Source organism: Pocillopora verrucosa, chromosome 10, assembly GCF_036669915.1.
Source record: "Pocillopora verrucosa isolate sample1 chromosome 10, ASM3666991v2, whole genome shotgun sequence".
Taxonomy (NCBI): domain Eukaryota; kingdom Metazoa; phylum Cnidaria; class Anthozoa; order Scleractinia; family Pocilloporidae; genus Pocillopora; species Pocillopora verrucosa.
Window position 1 is genome coordinate 4,402,495 of NC_089321.1, and position 23,747 is coordinate 4,426,241.

The 23,747-nt window shown below is 35.3% G+C and overlaps 2 protein-coding genes across 2 annotated transcripts; one reads left to right on the forward strand and one right to left on the reverse strand.

The window, feature by feature from the left end:
• Positions 1–1,628: 1,628 nt before the first annotated feature.
• Positions 1,629–12,765, forward strand: LOC131788120 (phosphatidylinositol 5-phosphate 4-kinase type-2 alpha). Its single transcript, XM_059105184.2, has 9 exons — positions 1,629–1,862; positions 1,938–2,035; positions 5,862–5,958; positions 6,072–6,221; positions 6,474–6,659; positions 6,886–6,999; positions 7,618–7,942; positions 8,282–8,382; positions 11,112–12,765. The coding sequence occupies exons 1-9, from the start codon at positions 1,743–1,745 to the stop codon at positions 11,190–11,192; spliced, it is 1,272 nt and encodes a 423-aa protein (XP_058961167.1). The 5' UTR covers positions 1,629–1,742; the 3' UTR covers positions 11,193–12,765.
• Positions 12,766–14,260: 1,495 nt separating this feature from the next.
• On the reverse strand, positions 14,261–19,771 carry LOC131788129 (insulin-induced gene 2 protein). Its single transcript, XM_059105199.2, is given in 5 exon segments — positions 14,261–16,209; positions 17,099–17,198; positions 17,947–18,113; positions 19,328–19,671; positions 19,674–19,771. Coding segments are annotated over 5 exon segments (705 nt in total). The 5' UTR covers positions 19,726–19,771; the 3' UTR covers positions 14,261–16,167.
• Between the last annotated feature and the right edge of the window lie 3,976 nt (positions 19,772–23,747).

Genomic DNA, 23,747 nt, shown 5'->3' on the forward strand with positions numbered 1-23,747 from the left:
TACTTGTTAATGGTAACATGTACTCTCTGGCTGCAACAATATTTTTTCACTTTGATAAATCTCAAACGTCAGTTCCTTCGTGGAAAAATAGACTGATAGCGAGACCAAATCTGCGTTCGTAGTCATGACATATTTTGATGCACCTTTAATGTCATGTTGCTAAGTTTATGAAAAACTATTCACGATCGAAGCTTAAGATCCTATTGAGGGAAGAATCCTATGTGCTCATCAGAACATTTTCCAAGAGAAACATGATAAGAAGAAAACTGGCACAAATTTTAAAGATAAGTGTCACGGTTGTCTTTAATTATGGTGTTTCCAGATTTCTGCATCACGTTTCTTCAGAAAATTTAAGGGTCTCCATATTCACTTGATGATGGTGAACTTTGGACGTTTCGTATTCTTATCTGCGTTTTTTTTATTCAAAAGGAAAAACCAGTTCAAATTTAGCTTGTGTATCAGCATTTTTTACCAATGAATTATTTGTCGTGACCGGAGCGTTGATAGGTTCGTGACGGAAGTACAGAAACATGATAGGTGATTTAGGTTGATTGACTGTGAGATCGGAGTTAATAGTGAGTAAGCCGAAGGAGAAGAAAATGATGTACATCAAATCAGTGGGACTCTTTGTCGCGAGATCATTTACGACATATTAGAGGACAGCCATAGAGAAGGCGTTTCTTTTCGAACGAAAATATTTTAGGACTGTCGATGGTGATGAAAGCGTTCTTTGATCATCGGCGGAGAGATTCCATTTTAGGGAGGGGTTTTGCAAACTTCAAGTTTTTTCCTCGTTTCTCCCTACCGGTGTTCGAAAAATCGCGGAAGTTGACCGAATGCCCCGTTATTTATGGAATATCTTATTGAAAAATGGGCTAAGCGGAATTAAAACGTTATTTGAACAATTTCGATGAGGTGAGTTCGCTGCGACTCTAATCTGTCTCCACAAATAATTCCCCGAACCGGGATTTGAGCTCATTATAATTTTTAAATGGCTGAGTAAACCGCGACATTACCTGGATAGCTCTCGAAAACTATAATTATGCTAGACTCAAAAGGGAGAATCAAAACACCAGCCGTATAAATTTCTAAGTACTTATTGGACAGAAAAACCTTCAAGAATTGTCAAAGAAATGTCGAAACGGGGTTTACTCGCCTATTATCCCAGGACGGAATTTCGACCGAAGTTTGCAATTTTATCCTCTATCTTAAGCTTTTCCTCCACTCTGCCCTGAATCGGGAAACGAAAAGGATGTCGAAAGAAGGAGAAATTTTATCGTTATTTTTTCCATGTCATTCAAATTAACTGATCTACTTTAGAAATTTTTGTTCAATAATTCATCATGGACTTGTCTTAGATGCTGCTTTTTTTTTTTTTATGTTCATCTTGATTGCGTTTTCCTTGTGGCCGCTTCAACTCGTTAAGTATTTCACGGGTGAGAAGATTAAAAATGACAAGAACACTTTAAAAAATCGAATTAAAAAGTAGGCCATGTCCATCTTAGAAATTCGTGACCTCCAAAGGCCGGAAAGCCATCAACTCGCCGCACCCCTCCCCCACCCGAAGCTTCTTTCCTTCACAAGTAGCTAAGCATCATGGGAGTCAGGTGGGAATATTTATTGTCCGATCCAAAATTAGAACTGTGCTGCGGACTGTAGAATGTGGGAATTTTTTTTACCATTAGTAAGTATGGTTTAAACAAAAACAAGTCGTCGTTAGCTGAGGAAAACTACTGTCCAAGATGTCTAGTCATGCTAAGATGAAGAAGAAGAAGAAGTTCAGGGTTATGAGCCAGAAAGTTAAAGTCTTTCGCTCCAAAAATCCGCTTCTCAGTGTTTTGATGTGGGGAGTCAGTCATTCGGTAAGCATGATCTCGTCGTTTTTCTCCTAAAACGGTGTTTATATGAGGCTGATGCTTGTATTATGATTTTTTTAGATCAACGAACTCTCGCATGTGAATAATCCAGCCATGCTAATGCCAGACGACTTTAAAGCGTTCACAAAACTTCGCGTGGACAATCACCTCTTCAACAAGTAAGTGCTATGAAGGCCAGTGTGTTTATTTGAGTCCTGTTATATTCTAGAATTATTATTTATTGTGAATGAGTTTTAAATCTGCCTGGCGTTGTTCGGAGTTTATTTCTTGTGTTTCTGTTTCGTTTTCATGATTTGACACGAAGTTAAGTTTGGTCCGGAAAATCGGAATAAATCCAAGCGTCTCTGCCAAGCATGTTTATGCGAGAACTGTGAAGCTTTCATTAAACTTAAGATTTTCCTAACCTTCCTTAGGTTTTTTTCCCGTTGTTACGGAAGATATCAAATTTTTTCTTTGTATTGTCGATTGGGTTCCTGAAACATGACAAGGTTTTACATGTGTATCAGCGTTTTCAAAGTTAAACCGTCGATCGAATAGGTTCTTCATTTAATTCGGTCTGGGCACTTGTCACCTGCAAGACTTGAATTCATTATCTAGACAATCGTGCGAGCGTATTTGGACTTTCAAAGCCTTTTCCCATGGAATCGTTACCGCAAAGGCATATACCCATCTTGAAAGCTGATTTATTTCGTAAACAACACCTCCTTTTCGCACATTGCAGCCTTATCGACAGAATGGTCGGTGTAGCCAGCTATTCAGCATTTATTGTATTTTTATTCTCTGTATCAAATTGCTTAATAATTTACGTGCGGTTTTGATTTCCCCCTGCGTGGAAAATGTCTAAATTTTTAAATATAGACGTCTTCTTAATTTCAGCTCTAGTCAGGATTAATTTCAGAAGTCAAATTTTTTCCTTATTAAGTGTAGCTTGCGTAAATGTGCATATGTGAAGATATTACTGAATAATGTTATTGGGTGAGCAAACTTGAGGCTGAATTTTAGTTAGGAAAGAATGTTATTTTCATCATTTTACATTCGTGCATTTGATTGATGCACTCTTTTATATTTTCCCCTAAGGACCTCATACTGTTATGAGATGATAAGAAGCACAATTAAGTCAATTTTATGGCTGAATTAGTTTATTGGAAGAATAGTCTGATTATTTGGTTTTTTCTGGTTAATTTTTTTGACATACAGTTTAAGCTTGGCCAATTCACATAATCTGAAAAAAATTTGATAAGCTAGAGCTCATTGAAACTGGAGCACAGCCTTGCTGTTTATCTATCACTACAAACAATTTGAAATGATTGATTAATCAGGTTGAAGCATTGTTCTATAGAATCGCAGTGTATTTGTGCATAGTTAGTGATGTGTTTTAGATAGCTTATACAGCTACCTGTAAAAGAATTCAAGATTTCTTTTATTTCTTGTATGTTTATGCGATCAAAAGGAAACTTTAAGAAATTTGAGTTAGATTTCTCACTTGATTCATAAATATGCCTTTGGCTGTCTGAGTTTTATTGTAATTACACACAGCCAATGTTTTTGGTGCTTACCCATTGAAACAACCTTTATACATGGTGTCATAATAAGAAATGATTGGTTTTATAGTATATTATTAAATTAAAGCAACAATGAGAAGCAATTTCAGAGTTTTCTTTTCTTTTTAAGGCAGTAAATCTCTCAATTCATGAAGTTTGTTTGATTATTTACATATTTTTCAAAATTTGTCTGGGCACATCTGTTGTTTTTTTTTCTGTGTTAATTTGATCACTTATGATTGTATGTCCTTGACATACAGTAATCCTATACAGGCCAAGTGATGTTCCATTTTTAAATGCATCTTTGTCACTTTGGCTAGAGATACCATCTAAAGGAAAGAACATGGTTCAAATCTGGCTTTGAAAAATAAAATTTGTCTTTTTTCAAACTCATCATTTAGAAAGAACAAAAGGAAAAATTGAACAAAGTACAAGATTTACTGATGAAGTAGAAGTGATTTTTTTCACATGCTATAGCTATAAAATGGTGAAATGAGAAAGCGAAAATAAATAAGACTTTTACAATCGATCTTCTTAAATTTTCACCCTAAACCAAGAAGGAATGTTCAGATAAGTCAGGTGACACTCGAGTGAGGTTCTCTATGTTAACCCACAGATATGTTAAAAATTATCGCTCCTTGTGTCCAACTGACTCTCTCCTAACCTTGGTTTGTTTGGCTATCTTTCTGAGGAGGGACATTTTAAAGGCAGAAACATGGAGTATAGTTAGCTACTTTTGCCTCTTTTGGCCATGAAATTAAATAAAACAAGCATCATAGGTTGGTAAAAGATATTTTGTGACAGTCTTTTAATCAAAGTATAATTAGAACTGTTAGATGCAATGAGGAAGTGGGTATGATGTGTGAATGTGTTGATGACAAGTAGTCATCCAAGGAATCATCACCAGAGACTTTTCTAGATGTGAAAAATAATATAAGCTATGAAAAATTCCCTTTGGCAGAGAGCCAATGTCTTGTCTGACCAAACAGCTCAAACTATTTTTAAATCCCATATAAAAAGCACTTAGATCAATAATTGTAGGACTGCATTAGGTAGCAAAGGAATTATCACAGAGAATGCATTTGCCTACTCAGGGATGATTATAGGAAATCCCTCTAATACAGGAGGTAAATTGTATACGATAATGATTTGATTGGAGGAAATCTCAGTTTCCTAAGCACAAGCTGAAAAATTGGTGAGAAGCAAAGTTAGGCATCTGATGGGGAGAAACCTTAAAATTCTGCTGACCAACTTTTGGTATTCTGTTGCATTTGCAGTTAGTTTTGGTAAATTTGGACTCTGTTCATATAAGGGGAGAAGCATCCAGGGTTTTGTGTAAGGTAGCCTGCTGGAAATAGCAACCACAACAAATAACATAGTCAAAATAATGAAACTTTGGCCAATAATTGGTTATAAAAGAAAATATGCAAGATGAGTTTTCTTTAGAATTCCAGCTGTTATTCATGTTTTGGTAGTTTTTCAAGTAAAATGCTACAGCAGGGTTTTACATCTGATGTAGCATCATGATAGTTTATGCACGCAAAAGTGTAAGTATTGGCACATGTGCCATTGAGGTTAAAATATTCTGTGGTTATCTTAATCACATTTGTGAAACTGTTTCTTTAAAAAATTATACCTAATGAAGACACTAGAAGGTCATAGGGATTCTTTGTAGGAAAGATACACTCAACTTCATAAACTTTTCATTCAAATTTTATTTTCATGCATATTTAGCTTTGTATTTAGTGACCTATGATGATTGATTTGAAACAAATAAGATTGCAAAAATTGAACCAAGGATCTAATTGAACTACAATATCTTTACAAGCAAATTTTTTAAATAAACATCCTATATAGCTAAGATATAATGAGAAAATCAACTTATGCATTGTTACAAAAAAGTCTCAGAACATTATTATAATCCACTAAATATAATCGTGATGAAGTGATTTATGAAAAAGAGGAATATACTGTAAAAACATTGTTCCCAGCCAATTTATGCTGAGCTTGGGAGTATTTTTGCACTAATTTAAAAACTTACAGTGGAAAGAGTGGGAGGGTTTGGGGTGGAGCACATGCTTTCTGCATCCCCTTCTCAACTGCCTATGCAAGTCTTACATGTACAAAGAATACAACCCTAAAAAAACTGCTTTCTGGGAGAAACAAATGCCAAAGTGGTTGGATTAAACTCGAAGGTAGTCAAGGATTGTGGACATTGGCAGAGCTTAGCACATATTGCAAATGAGAAAGCATTAAACTGAGGGGTACTGATTTTTCAAGATAGCCCATTTGATATGTAAGGAAACATGCATGTACCTAATCTTTGTATGAGTTTGTTATTTGCCTCAACCATCCCTCTTCAAATTCTAGAACTCTTTTTCTTTGGATTGTCTTGTGAAAAACAAGATAGGTTTTAATCCATGTCTCACATGTTTCTTTGCAGAGAAAATTTTCCAAGCCATTTCAAGTTCAAAGAGTACTGTCCTTTAGTCTTCAGACAGCTTCGGGAACGTTTTGGTATTGATGACAGCCATTATGCCGTAAGTAGTTGACTTTTGTCTCCAATCTTGGCTTTCTATGGCAAAATACATACAGGTATGCACTTACAAGCTTCAGATTTGTGAAACAATTTTGTTTAATTTGTATCTTCCAGGCTTCCTTTCAGAGTCCTCCCTTAGTCATGCCCTCACCTGGTCGAAGTGGTGCCAAATTCTTTATTTCCAAAGACAAAAGGTTCTATGTGAAAACAATAGAGAGTGAAGATATTGAAAGACTTCACAACATTCTTCCACAGTACCATCATGTGAGTATGGCAGTTTCCAGAGAAGTGTTATCATTATTACCAATAATTTTCCTAAAAAATTGATCCTTGATCCTCAATAATTAATTCTCAATTCTCTCTCCACAAGGCTTGATTCTTGATCCTAGATTCTCCATCCTTAATTCTCAAGAATGTCCACACTGTCAATCAGCTTTTGAGTAGTATTGTAAATGCACATTTACTACACCTTTTCAATAATAACCACACATATTTTCCTTTACAAATCTTTTGCAGTATATTGTTGAGAAACATGCCAAAACACTGTTGCCCCAGTACTTGGCTGTGTACCGGATCACAGTGGATAACAAGGAGACCTACCTTTTAGTAATGAAGAGTGTGTTTAGTTCTAAGTTTAAAATTCACAAGAAGTATGACTTAAAAGGTTCTACAGTTGACAGACAAGCAAGTACTAAAGAAAAGGTAACAGTACTTGCTATGTTTTGTATTTTAATATTTATGATAACAACTAGTAAGCTCTCAAGTTCATGTTAAGAGGGCTATGATGTAATTTCCAGTAACATCCTCACAGGTTTGTGAGGTTGTGTCCCTAAGTGTGCTAAAAGAGACACTAAAACCATCAAGATGATGTAGATATACATGTACATTTTAGACATTTTTTTTCAAGAGGATATTATTGATTTTCCAGACAAAAGAAAATCCTACATTCAAGGACAATGATTTCACAAAAGATAATGCAAAGCTTCGTATTGGGGATGAAGTGAAGAAAGACTTACTACAAAGAGTCAAGGATGATGTTGAGGTGAGACTTCTAGTTTACCCTTTCTGCATGGTTTGGGATTCTTCATTGCCCCCTTTAACTGCCCATATCTGATAACTAGCTCTCCTTTCTAGCTGCTACACATTTCCTCCTAAATCTGTAGGAGAGTTTGATGTTTTATCAGAATAAGCATTGTTGTCACTTTATTGCAGGAGAATGTATTGGTAATGTCAAAAGGAGTTACCCATTAATCTCTTCTGCAGTTTCACCTTAGCCGCAAAACAAACAACAAAGTACTCAATGTGTGGTCCCTTGGGAAACTAGTTAGTTCCATTTTCCCACGAGTCCTGATGTTTCCCAAGACTATGTCTGGGGAAACTTCAGGACTCTCGGGAAAACAAAAATAACTGTTTCCCTCAGGAAGTATATATTATTGTACTGGCCCCAGTTGTTGAAAGGTCAGATAACACTATCCACTGAATAAATCTTTATCCAGTAGATAACAATATATGTTTTGCCATGACTTATCCACTGGATAGTGATTTATCCATTGGGTAGCAAATAATAGTTGATGCAAATGATGGTAAAGATTTCAAACAAAAAACAAATGAAATGAAGTGAAATCTTTCACCTAAGAATTAGTATTTTCCTTTCATGCAGTTTTTGACAAGTCTTAACATCATGGACTATAGCTTGCTGGTAGGAATTCATGATGCTGATCTTGCGGAGGCAGGAAATGATGTGGATGATTTTCTGGGGGGTGTAGACAGTAATGAAGATAGTGAGCCAGAGTCTCCTCGTGAAGGTGACTCACCCCAGGAATCTGACTCCCCGGGTGAGGCAGAGATGCTGTACTCTGATACACCTCCAACAACTCCTCCTGCTAACTGTGATGATCACAGAGAGAGAAATATCAGCTATGGAAGCACTGATCTTGATATGAGAGAGGATGAGGATGACACAGAGGGCTTTCAAAGTGTAGATGGTATGTGTTGCTATGAACATCTTAGACTAGTAACAAACACTTGAAGTGGAATGTTGAGGTATATGAGTACACATTAAAGGGTTTAAAACAGAAGCAGTGATTCAGAAAATGAGATGCAAAGGGTCAGTCAAACACCTGAGATCCAAATCTCCAAACCATTTATCATATGTTTCTTTGATGTTTGGTGTTGAGATTTCAGTGTTTTTTCACGTCAACAAACCCTCTTACCTGACAATCTTATCTAGTGTCCAGATTAATAAGGTTTTCAACTGAAGAATTCTCTAAAATTCCACTGGACACAAATAGAAGAATGCTCTTAAATTCACTCTCTTTTTATAGAAAACAGACGCGAGTGTTATTACCTTGGTATCATAGATGTGCTAACATTTTATGGTGCTGGAAAAAAGGCTGCTCATGCTGCGAAAACTGTTAAACATGGGGTGAGTAAATGCTTGCCTAGCTAACTGAAATTTGTATTTGAGGTCACTGTTTATGTAATTAGGCAGTGAAAACACCCATGGTCTACTCATCAGATGATATTTCCCACAAGGTTGACACAAAATCCATCTGGCACACTTTGGCAAACAGTATGAAAAACATCCTGAATGCAAAGTAATTTGAAATGGGGTAACAGATTTTTGTAGCATGTTTTATTTTATGTTTATTGAAAGAGATTTGGGAAGTGTGGGACATAGGTACATGTAACATAGTAGGTGGCTCACTGATACTCAGATGTCTGCAAGTCCTGTTGTGTCCTTGATAAAAAAAAAAGTTTTAGCTGTATGATGTTATATATAAATGTATACAATTGCCTTGAATATCAGAAATAGCCGTGCCCCTTTCAAAATATACCTTGTTTTAAACAAGGATTGTATTTCTTGGTCACATATTCATGCCAAGTTTTTCAAGAGGGAGATAAGTGTATCCTTTTGAGTGTTTTGTGCATAAAGGTATCTCTTAGAAAATTAATGTTTACTTATTTTTGGCAGTTGGCACTTCATTCCTTATTTTATAATTTATTCCCATTTGGAAGCTCTGTGGTGCTTGTTATTCTAATCTCACTAGGTGTATGGGGGTTCATACAGAACTTTTCATTCTGTAAGCAGCCCTTAAATTTGCTCAACATTAGCTAAGGTAGTAAATTACCCCCCCCCCCCTCCCCCCTCCACTCACACTTTTACTTTACAACAGTGATAGTGTTCTCATACTGTCTCAAGTGATGTCTCTAAGGTCCAGATTCTCAGAAAAAATTTCAAGATTTTGTAACTTGTAGTTAAATTAGAAAAATGATCTCTTTATGAAGTTAAAAGTTCACTCTGAAAGTTGATGATTTGTACCAACTCTTAGAGTAATTTTTTGTAAGCTTGATAGACTAATTTAAAACTTTGACATAATGTAGGCTTGGAAAGATATTCTCATATAAAACTAATTTTGACTTTGACTCCTTGATCCACAAGTAATAATATAATTTAAGTAAAAAGTTCTTCTCTTTATGAAACATTAAGACTGAGCTAAAAAAATGTAAAATGAATTTAATGAATATTGGAGAGAAATGAGAAGAGAGTGAAAAAACTTTCAGAATCTAAATTCATAGAATTGACTGTCACTGAAAATTTACTTTTACTGGTATTTTGTAACTTTGTTGGTCACAAAAATTACTTCTGTTTTTTTCAGTTTTGTTCAAAATTGTCTCACTTTATCTAATTGCCTTATTTGTAAACCTAGAATAGCATAGATCTGAAATGCCAAGTTTCAGAGAGCTGGCACTTAAAGATTTGGCTGCAGGTTAAGTTTTTGATCTGCCTTAATTTACAGCAGTGGTAATGCTTTTTTCTATTGGGTTTGAGTCAGTGTCATGATCAGTGACATTCCCTGCCTTAGATTGCTGCAGTTCAGTGGCGAGCTAGTGTGAGGCAAATGAGGGCAAATGGCGAGCAACGTGAAAACTTCTGGCTAACATCTCCTAGGGTAACTTGACCTCTTTCCACATCTTAATTATCTTACTTAAAATACTCATCTTAATACTGATTTTGGCATTGAAAATCTGTAAACATGATAACTTTTTACTCTTTGCTAATTTATGAGCAACTGTTAATGGTTAACCTTTTTCTAAGAAAATAGCTGTAATTTTAAAGTTTCTGACAATGTTATTTGATGACAATTGAACTTCACTAAAAGATAACTAGCTAAACTTCCTCAAACAATTCTTTTTGACTCTATTTTAAATTTGTAAGACTTAAACACATTTTTTTTTTTACTGTCATTGAAACAAGCTTCAAGTGAACAATTGGATATACACAACTCAAGTATAAACTATATTTCTTTAACAGGCCTTTACAGACATATTTTCACCTGTCAGTGTTTTGGGGTACTTTTAAATTCCTTCCCTTCCATAGAGGATTAAAACCTTTTTCTTTTAATTTAAAGAAGTGGTCTCAAAAAGCAATGATACACAGCTATCATGTTGATGGCAGAACTAGTGTAAACATTTTTTTTTTTTACTGTTTGTCAGGTTTATGTCATGATGACAGAATGGTTAGCTTGCTGGACTGGACCAAAAGGTTGAGGTCACAGCTCTAGCCAGCATCATTGGGTTTAGTTCTTGCACAAAGCAGTCTCTGTCAGTCCCCTTCCCACCCAAGAGTAGTAATTGTAACTGGTAAACCGTCAGGGAGACAGGAAAACTGCAAGGGGGGGGGGGGGGGGGGGGAGGTAACCTGTGATGAACTGGCATCCTTTTCCATGGGAAATGCCTATGTTGCTAACTGTTTCATGCTCTGGAAACCAGTATAAGTTCTAGTAGCTATGCAACTAAGGCTTGGATGCAGACTTACCTTCTGCTCATAGGTTGGATGGCAGTATCCACTTGATAAAATTCATTGGTTAGCTTTATTACCTCTTGTTGTCGGATCCAGCTGTGAATATAATTTTTCTTGAAAGGTGTTTTCAGTGGTACCCTTAATCTCTTCCATACTCCCTTGTCATCTTTGCTTGACACTTGGGTGATGTGGGGATGGTCTTTGTTAAGATTTTCTTGGGTGTTGGTGTTATAAATGCTAGTCAAAGACTTCCTTGAACATTGTATTACCTTGCAATATACTGATCCTCATAATAATTTCACAAACTAACTGTATGCAGCTCTGAAAACAGATATTTTTTTACATCCTAGGCAGGAGCAGAAATTTCTACAATAAAACCGGAAAATTATGCAAGGAGATTCCTGGAGTTAATGGAGAGAATATTCGAATAGATGTATTAAGAGTAATTTTTAAGCAAAAATATGCAGTACGTACACAAATGTACAATCAACTAGTCAATCACTAGCATTGTCAACCCTTTGAAATCCAAAGCTCCAAAATGTAAAAATTAAATTTAATTGTTATTTTTAATTTTATGACTTATCACAGTTGCAAATATTAATTTTCATATTCAGATTACATCTAGTATTTTGTTGTTTTTCTTTTGACACCTTTAAAATTGTTAACTAAAACAATCCTTTCATAATGTAGTTGGGAGGGGGTTTATTATATTTTCTAGCTGTTATTTGACCCCTTCTGTAACAACTGGTTTTAGCATTGGCATTTTCACTTAGTTAGAAGTAGATTGTTAATAAAATCATTACTTTTATCTGCTAGGAAAAATTTTATCTCAGTCAGAAGTAGTTGTTCTACTAAATGCAAAGAATGGTGAATAATTTTTTTCATGTGACACATATGAGTTAACATACTCCTGCCAAAATGTTTTAAGGATTGCGTTAGTTTTCTTAATTTATTCACCTATGGAGGTTATATTGTTTTGATCCAATGATGAAACAATCTGTTTTCCTATGTGGGAGGAGGAATTTTCCCAAGATCCAAATACAGTTAATTTAAGGGTGATCACAACACAAGTTAAGTCTCAAGTTTAAATCAGTTATAGATGAGTTTCTTTTCTTGACCAGCCAACTTTAATGCCTACTGGAGCAGGTTTGCTTCAAGTGCAGTTTCTTAAAAGAAGCTGCAGTGGTTTTGGTGCAAGGGGGAGGTAGGGGAGCAATAGATTGCAATTGTTAAAACTTGAGGGGGTCTTATGGACTTGTGTCAGTGTACCACTATAATTTATCTGATATATCTCTAATCTTTCTTTAATGAAATGTGTGTTATCCCAACTAATTTATTTCTCCCAAATTATTTTACACTGAACATTCTGGATGAAAAGACTAGATGAAAATATCTAAATTTTAAAATGATCAGTTGCCTTTTTCAGCTCTCTTTAATCTCTACAGGTTAATTTGGGTATTTTTCTCTTTTTATACTAAATATTTCAATTTCAAGTTTATTATGGCCCTGGCACAATCGTACACAGAAGACATTTGCAGGGTTTCCCTTAATCTGAGGTTAATTTATTTTCCCATTTCAGTGAGAATATGACCTACTAGTACATTTACAATGACTCTAGCTCAGGTTTTACATTTCAGGCACTTGCTAGCCAGTATTTAAGCCTTTTTCTTAATGTTAAGATTTTAACTATAATATTTTGTCCTTCATGTTTCGGTTTAGAAAAAAATTGTGTAACTTGACACCAACGTATTTGAGAGCCCCTATTCTGATGTTTTTTAATAAACCACTCTTTCTTTGGTTTTGAAACTCAGTGTTCCTTGGTCTTTTTAAGGTTTCAAAATATATTTATTCACTGGATGTTTTGATCTTGATAAAATTAACTTTTTAACTGGTAAACTTCAAGCAGTACTGTATGCATCATCAAAAGGGAATTTCCTATTGTTGAAATATTTGTTAAAATGTACAAAAAAACAATTTCTGATGCTTGTAAGTGCTTCTTAAATCTTAATAAACATTTCTTTTAGTATGACAGTTGTCCTGAAATTTTACTGGTCACTCTGAGGGGTTAACCCTTACATTCTAACATTGGTATGCATATTCTCTAAACTGTGTTCTATAGATCTTTTGAGGAACTGACAAGGAGAATTTACTTAATAATCAAGAGCTTTTGTTTGCAATCATTTCCTTTATAATTTGTCTTTTTAAGGGGTTGAAGGGTTAAAGAAGAAAGAGAGGTTTTTTAACACTACAACATGAATTTATAAGAGATCTTTGCAGTGAATGTGGAGGCAATCTTTGCAGTAATGAACACTACTTGAGCAGTTGTGAAAATTAGGCCTGAAATAAATTCAGGTCTGTACAAGATCTGAACCCATGACCTCTGCGATACCAGTGCAGTGCTCTACCAACTGAGCTGTCAAGCCAACTGGGAGCTATTAATTATAAACCGTGAAGTGATGAATAAATGTCTGAATATATCAAAATCATATGTGTGAACTGTGAAAAAAGAAGTGGATATGAAAGTGATCTATGCAGTAATGAACACTAATTGAGCAGTAGTGGAAATAACACAATGTTTTCAAAATCTGAACAGGCATTCAAGAAATACTCTGACCCCAACATATTTCAAGTTTTAGCCCTTTCTACCCTTATATCAGTATGCATATTCTCCACACTGTTCTTTATACATTTCCTCAGGTGCTGACAAGGAGAATTTGTTTGCCAATCAAAAGGTTCCTTCACTGGTGATCATTTCCTTTAGTAAGGTCTGGGAAGGAGAAGATGTGTAACAAATTTAAGAAAATAAACAACACTTTTTCAAAACATGTTTCAACAGTTCTTCTGTCATCTTTAGTTCAGGTTTGTACAAAATACAAAAAAAATGTAAAGTGTATAAGGAAATGCTGATTGAACAAAACAAACAATAGTAACAAACAATAGTAACAGAAGAATGTACGCAGAACATAGAGTGCAACGAGAATTGTGTATATTTGAAAATGTGAGAGTTCCTATCACTGACCAAGTGCTCCTGCACACATGTGGATAAATGCTGAGAGGTTTCACCTGCTTCCACAACTTTTCAACTTAAAATCAAAGAAGCTATTCAGACTTCACCACTAACAAAAGTGACAAAATTTTTGCAGTGGCCTTTGTATTTAAGTGAAAGATGGGTAACTTGAACACAGATGACCCAACTTGAGCAAGACAAGATTTCTCTTGACCCATTTTTTGGGCCATTTACTGTCTGCTAACCCAAACCTCTGCTGACTCAAACCATTTTTTGTTTCCTTTTGGGTCTCCACAGTTGGAGGAAACTACTGCCTTGTAAATTCAATCATGCAGAAATGCATGCTAAATGAATTTTGTACAAGGAACCATCCAAAACTATCAAATGCAACAAGAGAGAGATGAACAGGTTCTCAAGCTTGCCCTTAATCTCTTCAGAACTTGCCTTCTGAAATCATTATTCAATCTAATCAAGGCACACATTAACAACTCATTAAGTTTTGTCGTCTTTTATTTCAAATATATACAGAAGGTGAGAACAAAGCATGAAAGCATTAACATCTTTACAAATAACCATTTTAGCATCCAGTGAGATTCTTTTCAAAATATTAATATGGCTACCCTTATGAGAAAAAGTTCTCAGTTGGTGTTTAATCTGAATAAATTAATTCAGTTAAAAGGATTATTCACAATAAGTAAAATTCTTAGAGCCAATAAATTAATTATTTCCATGTTAAAAACATGACCACACTTGGATGAAGTTTTTTGTAACCTGACTCAAAGAGATAGGCCATTTTTTTGCCTTTGATTACAGTTTACAAATTCCTGTGCTAACATTGAGTTTTTTATCAGCCACTGAAAGTGATTTTGTTAAAAACAAAACAAACAAAACAAAAACAACAACAAAAAAACAATATTTGACAAGCAATTCATAATATTCAGTCAAAGAATTCAGTTTTTTTTTTTATTTGGAAATACAGGAAAATTGGTTATAGAAACTTAAATCTCTCGCCAGCAAGAAATTAAGCCTAAAGAACACATGTCTATACATATGTGTACTCCTGTCACTAAGAAATTTCCTGGAACCTGCCAAAAAAATATTTATCATGTAAGAGCAGCCTTATTAATATTTTTCCTTATTATTCTGGAATCTTTTCAATAATGAATATAATTATGCTGATTAAAACAAATTCTCAAGGTTTTTGCCCACCAAACGTCTCCTTAGCGATACATATGTGTATTTCTTTGTAAAATATGGAATAAAAACATTTTAACAGTTATATCCACCTCATCTTGAACAGTATGTAAGATATGTGATCTTAATGATATTAAATAACTCAATTTCTGATTAGTATGATTTAATCTAACCATCTAACAAGTGCAAACCTCTATGGTCATACTATTTAGAAAGTACCATTAGGAACTTAACCATATGTTACATAAATAGCAGACATAACAATCCATTGAATATTTTTGGCTGTGTACAATTGGTCTAAATGCATCATGTGACTGAATATGCCCCAGTAAAGATTGGAGGATATTCAAGGATATACCCCCTGATCTTCCCCAATTTTCAAAACTTTTGTCCAATACAGAAAACCCTTTGTTTAAAATTATATTCAAGACAAGAGAACACAGTGAAGTGGTGATAAAGAAGGGACATGTTTCTTGTGTGTAAAGTTGTACCAGAGAACTCTGAAAAGTAATCATCCCACAAATCTAACAGTAAGTCGTTTGTTAACATCTTTCCTGCACATTGCAAAAATATTTGAATTAGGATACTAAACACAACAGCCTCCATATTGCGCAAAAAGATGCAGGGATATTTTCCTTGAGTGTGATCTATTCTTTATAGCTCAGTTTTCATCAAGCTTTGCAATCAGAAAACTGCTCTTATGTCTAAAAAGATTGAGTATGCAGACAAATATGTGCATATATTTTGGAGCCAAATGGATGCTATTGTTTATCTATCTACCAATAACTTTAACATAGCAATCAAGTTCTTTAGGAACCATGCTGTAATTTGGTCATAACTCAGGATTGTGCTCCATTTTAGCCAATATGTACAAAACGTTTAAGAAATATTTTGTTGTACTTATTAATGATTAGCCAAGTGGCAAAATAAATAATGCCTCCTTTTGTTCTTATATCACTGAAAGTACCAAATTTTTCCCCCTCTCTTATTAAAATTTGAAGAATGTAATTTTCATCTTAAATTTTCCCACATCAACAATAATCCAATATTTAACAACTATTGTCATGACATGGCCAAAACCAAGTTTCAGTAAAAAATTTTACAACTGTTCTAAACTTTGGATACTTTCCATTGTTCAAGCAGGCTATTCACAGGTAGTGTTAAGCTCTTATGGCATGTTAAAAGCATTTAAATTGGTGCAACATTTAATCTACATGTTCTTTTCCTCTCCCAAAGTTGTATTCAGTCTGAAAAAACCAAAAAGAAAATTAGATCAGATATCGCTGAACCAAAATGGAATCTTAACATTCCTTAAAGCATTTCAGAGTAGTTGCCCAACCCTTTAACCCTTTCACTCCCAAGATCTAATTAGTAATTCTCCTTACTATCTGCCATACAATTCTTATGATGTTAGTTCAGAGAATTTGGTATTGGATCAACTAAAAATCCCATGATTTATATTCTTTCTATTCTCATCACCTGCCTGCTTGATATTGTATTGATATTGTAAGGAGAAATTCTGTCTTGGTCACTTGTGGGAGTGAAAGGGTTAAACCCTAAGATTGATTGGCTTCTACTTTCTCCTTACAATATCACTCTTCAATCATACATTAAGGTCATGAGAATAAAAAAAAATGGTCACTAGAGAAGGAACCTTTTAATTGGCAAACAAATTTTCCTTGTCAGCACCTTTTGAAATGTATTAAGTACAGTAAGGAGAAAATGCATACGGCATGTTAGGGTGTAAAGGGATAAATGTTTCATATGCCAAAATAACCTTCCAGAATTTTTGGTGAAACATGTTTGGGCTAGTGGCTGGAAAGGAAAGCTGTGCTGAGACAAGCAAGTATCAATTTGTGAGGAGGCATCACAGATCTCAGTAAAAACCTATTTTAAAAACCTTTTCCCAGTCTCATGATGTAAGCACAAAAATTTGTGGAAAAAGTCATTCTATGTAACTTATTTGAAAAAAAAATGAAGCTAGCTTATGCTTGTTCAAGTGCCTTAAAATTACAAAGCCTAAATGGAACATTAGTGTCATCAGATCTTATAGGCACTGTATTGGCACCATTCCTTTCAAGTGTAAACAGTATTTTTGATGAAAAATTAAGGTTCACTTCATGAGCAGAAACATACCATAGCAAGCTGTCTTCCAATGGATCCAAATGTTACAACACCAGAAAAAAAGAACCATGGCAGCCAAGATCTTGCATAGAGGAAATCTGGCTCACCATTTCTGAAAGGACAGAGATAAATGATTTGCAAAAAAAAAATCAATTTGTTTTGTCATTGGTTGGTTTCTGTCCTTCAGGAGCTATGGTGGAGAGGCCACCAACTTGATAGCACATTAATAATGAGATGTGAATAGAAGTGATTACAGAACTGCATACCAATTTTTATCTTTCAGTTTCTATCTCAGCTTTAGAGGGTAAAACCTGTACAGTATACAAGTATACAAGACCAGGGCCCACTTGTTCCAAGGCCAATAAGCACTAACCCAAGGTTAAATTTTAATCTAGGTTTCTTTATTCCTTTATTCAAAAGCCTTTTTGGGATAATTTCCCGAGTTCTTTTTAGAGCATTACATAGTCATATTCTAGACAAAAAGAACTTGACTAAATTTTCTTTTAAAGCTATCAGATCTGAAATCAGATTTCACATTAACCCTGTGTTATCTTAACCTAGCTTTGAACAACCTAGTCCAGATGTTCAAGTATTGAGGTGTAAAAATCAAACATGATTTTTTGAAATAAAACTGCAGGATCACTCATGCGTTAGGTGGGTCTGGTCAAACAATTAAGATTAAGCAAACAATTATTGCATTTCTCTTCGATTTGACCTGGCAATTCTGACAACATCAGTATATTCCCAATTGAAAGACACAAGCCATTATTTACAGAGACTAAGGAGAATATATCAGACCTAGGAAGTGGAGTCCATCCTAGTATTTTACTGATGTCTAAAAATTATTATTTTTTTTTTACCTGTAAACTCCCAAGTATATCAAACATTGTAGAAGAATACAGGCACACATTGTTACCAGCACAGCCAGTCCAAGACCATTTTTTGATCGGTCAAATAACCACCACAAGGTCAGTGAGCTAATAGCCATAAAGAGGAAGATGTGCATTGGACTGTTAAAAGTGATTTTCTACAAAATGTTAAGGTGGACAAAACATTACTTTTTCTACTTAAGAAGTTATAAACAACACGAAACTCCTAAAAACTATTACTGTCCACAGATAATCATGAAGTAAAAAAGAATGGCTAACTACAAAAACATAGTTTGGATAAAAATGATAAGCATATTCACATTAGCAAGGAAAAAGTTTGAACTTAAGGCTGGTTTGTTCAGCTGGACCAATGGTCTAAGATGGGATTTCTTTACTTGTTTTTGTAGTTTTTGGTAGAATCATCAAATTTTTTGTAAATAAAAATGTTGACTTTGAAAAACGACTGGAAAATGGTAATCTCAAGAATTATCCATAGCAATGAATCCCACAGAATTAAAGTGCTTACTTAGATAGTCACCCTTTTTGCTTCCTGAATTGAAAAGGTCAATCATGCGTGTAAGACATGATCCCTTGTATAATTAAATTAATTCTGTTGAAGACTAAAAACAACCGATACATGAAAGAGAACAAAAATATAAACCATAACTACAACATACAAATCATGACAAGGGTATCAAACAAAAATTCCTAGAATTATATTTCAGGCCTGAACAACAAAGATTGATTAACATTTTTTTTTTAATATTCAATCAAAAATCTTTTACCAGTTTAATTTCTTGCACGCAATACATACACAAAAAACTTCCGTCACATAAACACATTAAACGACTTGATCATCAAATCAACGCCAGTCCCGGAAATTTTAGGCGTAACTTGATACCTTGAAAAACAACCGGCGTTTCATAAATTTGTTGATGGAAATTTCCTATGTATCAGCAAAATGATGAATAGTCCTGCATAGCTCACATTTCTTAAGAAAGATACTAAATTACGTATTTCGATTCAAAACGCGATACATAACAATTAAAAACACGTTTTAACAATCTTCGGGTTTCGTTGCCCTGATTTTAAAGTTTTGTAACTGAATGAGGCTTATTTCAAAACAGAGTTTGCTATTCTTGTTATGCACTGCGATTTTTTCACAAATATACGTTGTACTTCTGCTTTTATCGCGTTCTTTTTCGTTTTCGGACGACTGCGGTACACAGACCGGAAATAAACTAGTCGCCTGTGTCAATTTCGTTGACTGCACTATCACGCTAGAAATTAGCTTCTAAGTTTCCGCAAACACTCGTAGTTACTCACATTAAATTACTTTAAAACCCAGAGGACACAACAGTGGAAAGGATACGGCACATGCATGACTTATTCCAAGGAATAACACCACGCATTTAAAAACGCTAGACCATTCTCTTTCTAGTTTGTGCGGTTTTCCAAGGCGAATGTCAGAACAAGGATAAATCAAACCCACAACTGCAGCAGCAGTGCCAGAGGACGGAGCGATCCACCACACAGCACTGAAGAGCTTTGCAATTATACCTATATCTTGGATTCTCTTTCTACGTACTTCTGGTAAAACAGAAAACGTGAAAAGAACCATTGCAAAGAAAGTTCCGAGGATGAACAACACAACGCCGCGCACGCAAACGTTTACAACTGACGGTGCGATTTTGCGAAATAAGTTCAAGAAGTATTCCCACTCGACGAGGAGCGCCTACCACAAAGTAGACAGTGCATTGTGAATCCCATCGAGCGATATAACGAAAGAATTCCTTTTAAAAAGTCCGTAGAATTTATACATGCAAAAACCTTACGATAAACTGCCGTTGATGGGCTGTGAGTGGCCTGATGAGTATAAGCCAATCACAGCGCTCCAAATATCTGGTGGGCAAAGGTAGAAATCATATGACATCTCGAGCCAAAAATGAACCAATCAGAACGCGAGTTGTCGCCCGCGCGACTTTGGCTCTCACTGTCGCAGTGTTTATTGGTATATTTTTGACATTCTCCCTGTCTCTCGGAATTCTCGACAAAACAAGATAAAATATTAAATTTCTCTTTGGCCATGATATTTACAAATTGAGAGATTAATGCAAATGACAAATTGGCAAAATTGATGCAATGTGAAGAGCGAGTTTTAATTATTATTGAGCCAATTGATGTGATATGGTCAGATTAGGGATGAAAAAGTACATTTTCGATTAATTTTTCCAAGTGAATGGCTTTTAAGAAGTCCTTTTAAAAAATTATATTTCTGAAAACTAATTAAAATTAGTGCAGTGAAGCTTTTTGATCGCATAATACATTTTAGATGATACGGTTGAACGTAACCTGTGATCATGTGTTTATTACGCAGAGGCACATTGTATTTTCGATTTCTGACCGCCGCACAGATCTTTATTCACGACTATCGGTGGGCAAATCAAATGACTTGACCTTCGTACGTTGGTGCAAAAGCATTCTATAGCCGCAGCAGCGAGCGTGTAGTTTTGGGTGAGACACAGTTTAATTTATTTTCAGTCCACATTCTCTGGTGGCCTGACTTGTCACCAGAGCAGCTGAGCTGATCAAGGTCCTTGAAAATCACGCCAAGCCGCGGTGGACCTTTCAATATTACACTTGTCGAGTTGCAGAGCTGACGACGTCATATTTCTAGGTAGATTTAACATGTTGGAACAAAGTTCGAGTGTAGTTGCCGCCGGTTGCACCGTAAAATATGCGATCTCTCGTCGAATGACGTCAGTCTCCCCACACAAGCAAAGAGCCATGATGACGTCGGTCGCGCTAACCCTTCCAAAGGAAGCATCATTTTGAGATTTTAGCGTCAATTTCTTTAGGATGTCACAGGAAAGAAAGCTTAGTGTGTAACCTTAAGAGTCATTTTTCACTTCAGCTTGAGGAGAGAGTTCGGTTCCCCTTCAGCAGCAGGGTATCTTTTTTGCAGTAATTTGCGAACAAAGAGCAGTTAAAGTCCACGCAATTGAAGTTCTCGCCCTGATAAAACCAGCCTGTTGAAGGTTTTCAAAAGAGTTCGTAAACTGGACTCCTGATGTTAGTTACTCACACAAGAAACAGTCACAGATACTGTGATAAAGATGTGCCAGTTTAATTCTTATAAGGTATGTTCTAAGGAATTGTAATGTTTACTGGTTAGTAATCCCCCATGATAGAAACTGTTTAACACAGTTTCGAGCATATAATTAAAATTCAAACACGTGAGAAACAGTAAATCGTAGACTAAATAAAAATTGTGATGCGTAAATCAAACCTGATAAAAAACCAACGATTTCATTTGGTTTTCCCTATTAAACGGATTTTTTTTATTAGCCACCTAATGAGGCTGTCAGGCTCATTAAAAAAAAGGTCCGCGGAAGAATTCAGTTTATCATTTGTGGATTGAAAGCCCAAAGGATGAAACTGAAAACAGTACCACGCACAGAAAACGAATTTCTGGAACATATGTATGTTATGGTTATTGTTCTGGAATTACTTAACTTTTCGTTATCGACACTCAAAAACTGCCCTAATCACATTGACCATTCCGGCTGCCTTTAGTAGATCAAGGTTTGCAATCCGTTTTAATATTACCTATGACTAGACTATCAGACTATGTGGAGTTGTCTACTCCAGCAAGCAATAATTGAAAACTGTTTTCTTCCACTTAACGAAAATTACAAAGGAAGGGAAGAAATGTATGTTAAAATATTATAATATTCCTTCTTTCTATTAAGTTCCCCAGCTTAACAAAACGTATATTTCTGCAAGTGAACTGGAAAAGGTTACCAATATTGTCCCCTTTTAATATGAATTGAAGTATTATAAAAATCAAAAACAACAACGAAACTGCACAATTAAAAAAAAAAAGTACCCCTATAACTATGAGATAAGATGATTTTCAGTTTCCAGGCATGAAACTAAGCTGATTCCGAGACAATAAATTTACTGAATCTTAATTTCGTGCATTCCGCTTTCGCTATTCCAAGATAACCTCTGTATTCGCTAAAACACAGGCGTCACTTAGGCAGCTTCAGCCAATAATGCACTTTGGGAAAGATAACACGTGAGTACTTGCTGACGCGGCAAAAACTGTCGTGCTCGACTTAAAATGATTAGTTAAATATGATCGTATCGCGAATTGATTATAAATGTCACACGCTACCTTTCATAAAAGTGCACATTTAAAACTAGTCGTCAAAATAATTCAAGAAAATCGCTTTCATCAATGAGAGGATCAGCGTATAATCAGAATATTTTATACTTGACTGCTTCGTGGTTAAATGCGTCCAATCGATATTCTACTCTACCATACTCCACTTCACTCTGTGAATTCAATAAATATTAATAAAAATTGGCTTTTAAAGCTACACTATGTAAATTTTTTTTTGATGCAACTATCTTATCTGGGTTCTAATAAATTTGAGTTGAGCCGGTGAGGGTCCTTCATCGCAGCTTTTTCCAACTTGTCCTTCAAAGACAACTTCGTTGAGTTTTCACCCAGCAGACGCGCAAAATTGTTAGTGAAACTCCTTGCACGCGGCCTGAAAGATGAAGTAAAGGAGAAAATAATGAAAGAATTGTAACATTTCAGTCACAGAGCGAAATTAAAGCTTTTAGTCTTCTTTACGAAGTAGTTTCCAATTAACCCCCTAACTCCCAGATCAAATTGTAATTCTCCTTACTCTCAACCATACAATTCTTATAATGTTAGTTCAGAGAATTTAGTATTAGATCCATTAATTATCCCCAAAATGATATTTTTCTTTATTCTCATCACTTATCTGGTTGATATTGTATTGATATTGTAAGGGAGAAATTCTCTCTTGGTCACTTATGGGAGTTAAAGGGTTAAGTGACCAAGGGTGATTCTGAATTGAATCAGCTTTTCTTAACTTCACTTTGTGATTGGACTAAAAACTTGCACCCCCTCTCAACCAATGAGATGCAAAATCAAAACCAATCAACCAATCATATTCAAAAGTCAAACCAATCAACCAATCAAATGTAAAAACTAAAGCCAATCGCGACAAGATCATTCGCATTTCACGCCCTTTGTAAAAATTTACTTGAATCTACTTTGAGTTCTTATTGGATTTTTGTGAAATCTTCCTTAGCTCTGATTGGCCTTTGCGATCCTTTCGCTATTACGACACTCTATGGAAATGTAATCGAACTTCAGTGCAAATGGAAACAACAGCGTACGTCTTGTAGGCAGTCAACATCTTGACCCGTCTTTTATTATAAAGACCTGGGAACGAAGATTAGATCCTAGGTAGAGACTAGTGTCTTGTACAAAAACATAACACCCAGTAAGGGCTCATTTGCTGAACTAACCCACCCCCCGTTCCGCCATCGCGAAAGCATTTAAGGCCTTAAAAGTTACTCTCCCACACCCCTCCCCCCCAAAAAAATAATTAATTAAAAAAAAAAGGGAAAAGAAGGAAAAAGAAACGAAGAAGAATGGAGAGAAAGATCACAAACCTGTCTTTTCGTGGTAAACTGATCATAACATCGAAAGGTACGGACATCTCCGCCAGTTCTTCTGGGTTGTTGGGGTTTGAGCCCACGTCCATCTACTACCAATAGTTTTGGCTGCATAATGAAACAAGTGCGCAGTCAGTGTTGAACTGTGACGGCAAATGTCAACTCAACACTGACTAAAATCTAATTTCTTCTCACAGCACAACTGCTCAATCAAACATTTAAGTCATGAGATATGGTAGATGATCACCAACGTGTGTATAGGGTTAACAGAACACACGCCCGTACGGCCG

Bases quoted from the DNA above. Each gene is read 5' to 3' on its own strand.
- LOC131788120 (XM_059105184.2), top strand. From the start codon at position 1,743: ATGTCTAGTCATGCTAAGATGAAGAAGAAGAAGAAGTTCAGGGTTATG. The intron at 2,036-5,861 runs GTAAGTGCTATG...GTTTCTTTGCAG, and splicing joins GACAATCACCTCTTCAACAA to AGAAAATTTTCCAAGCCATT. The intron at 7,943-8,281 runs GTATGTGTTGCT...CTCTTTTTATAG, and splicing joins GGGCTTTCAAAGTGTAGATG to AAAACAGACGCGAGTGTTAT.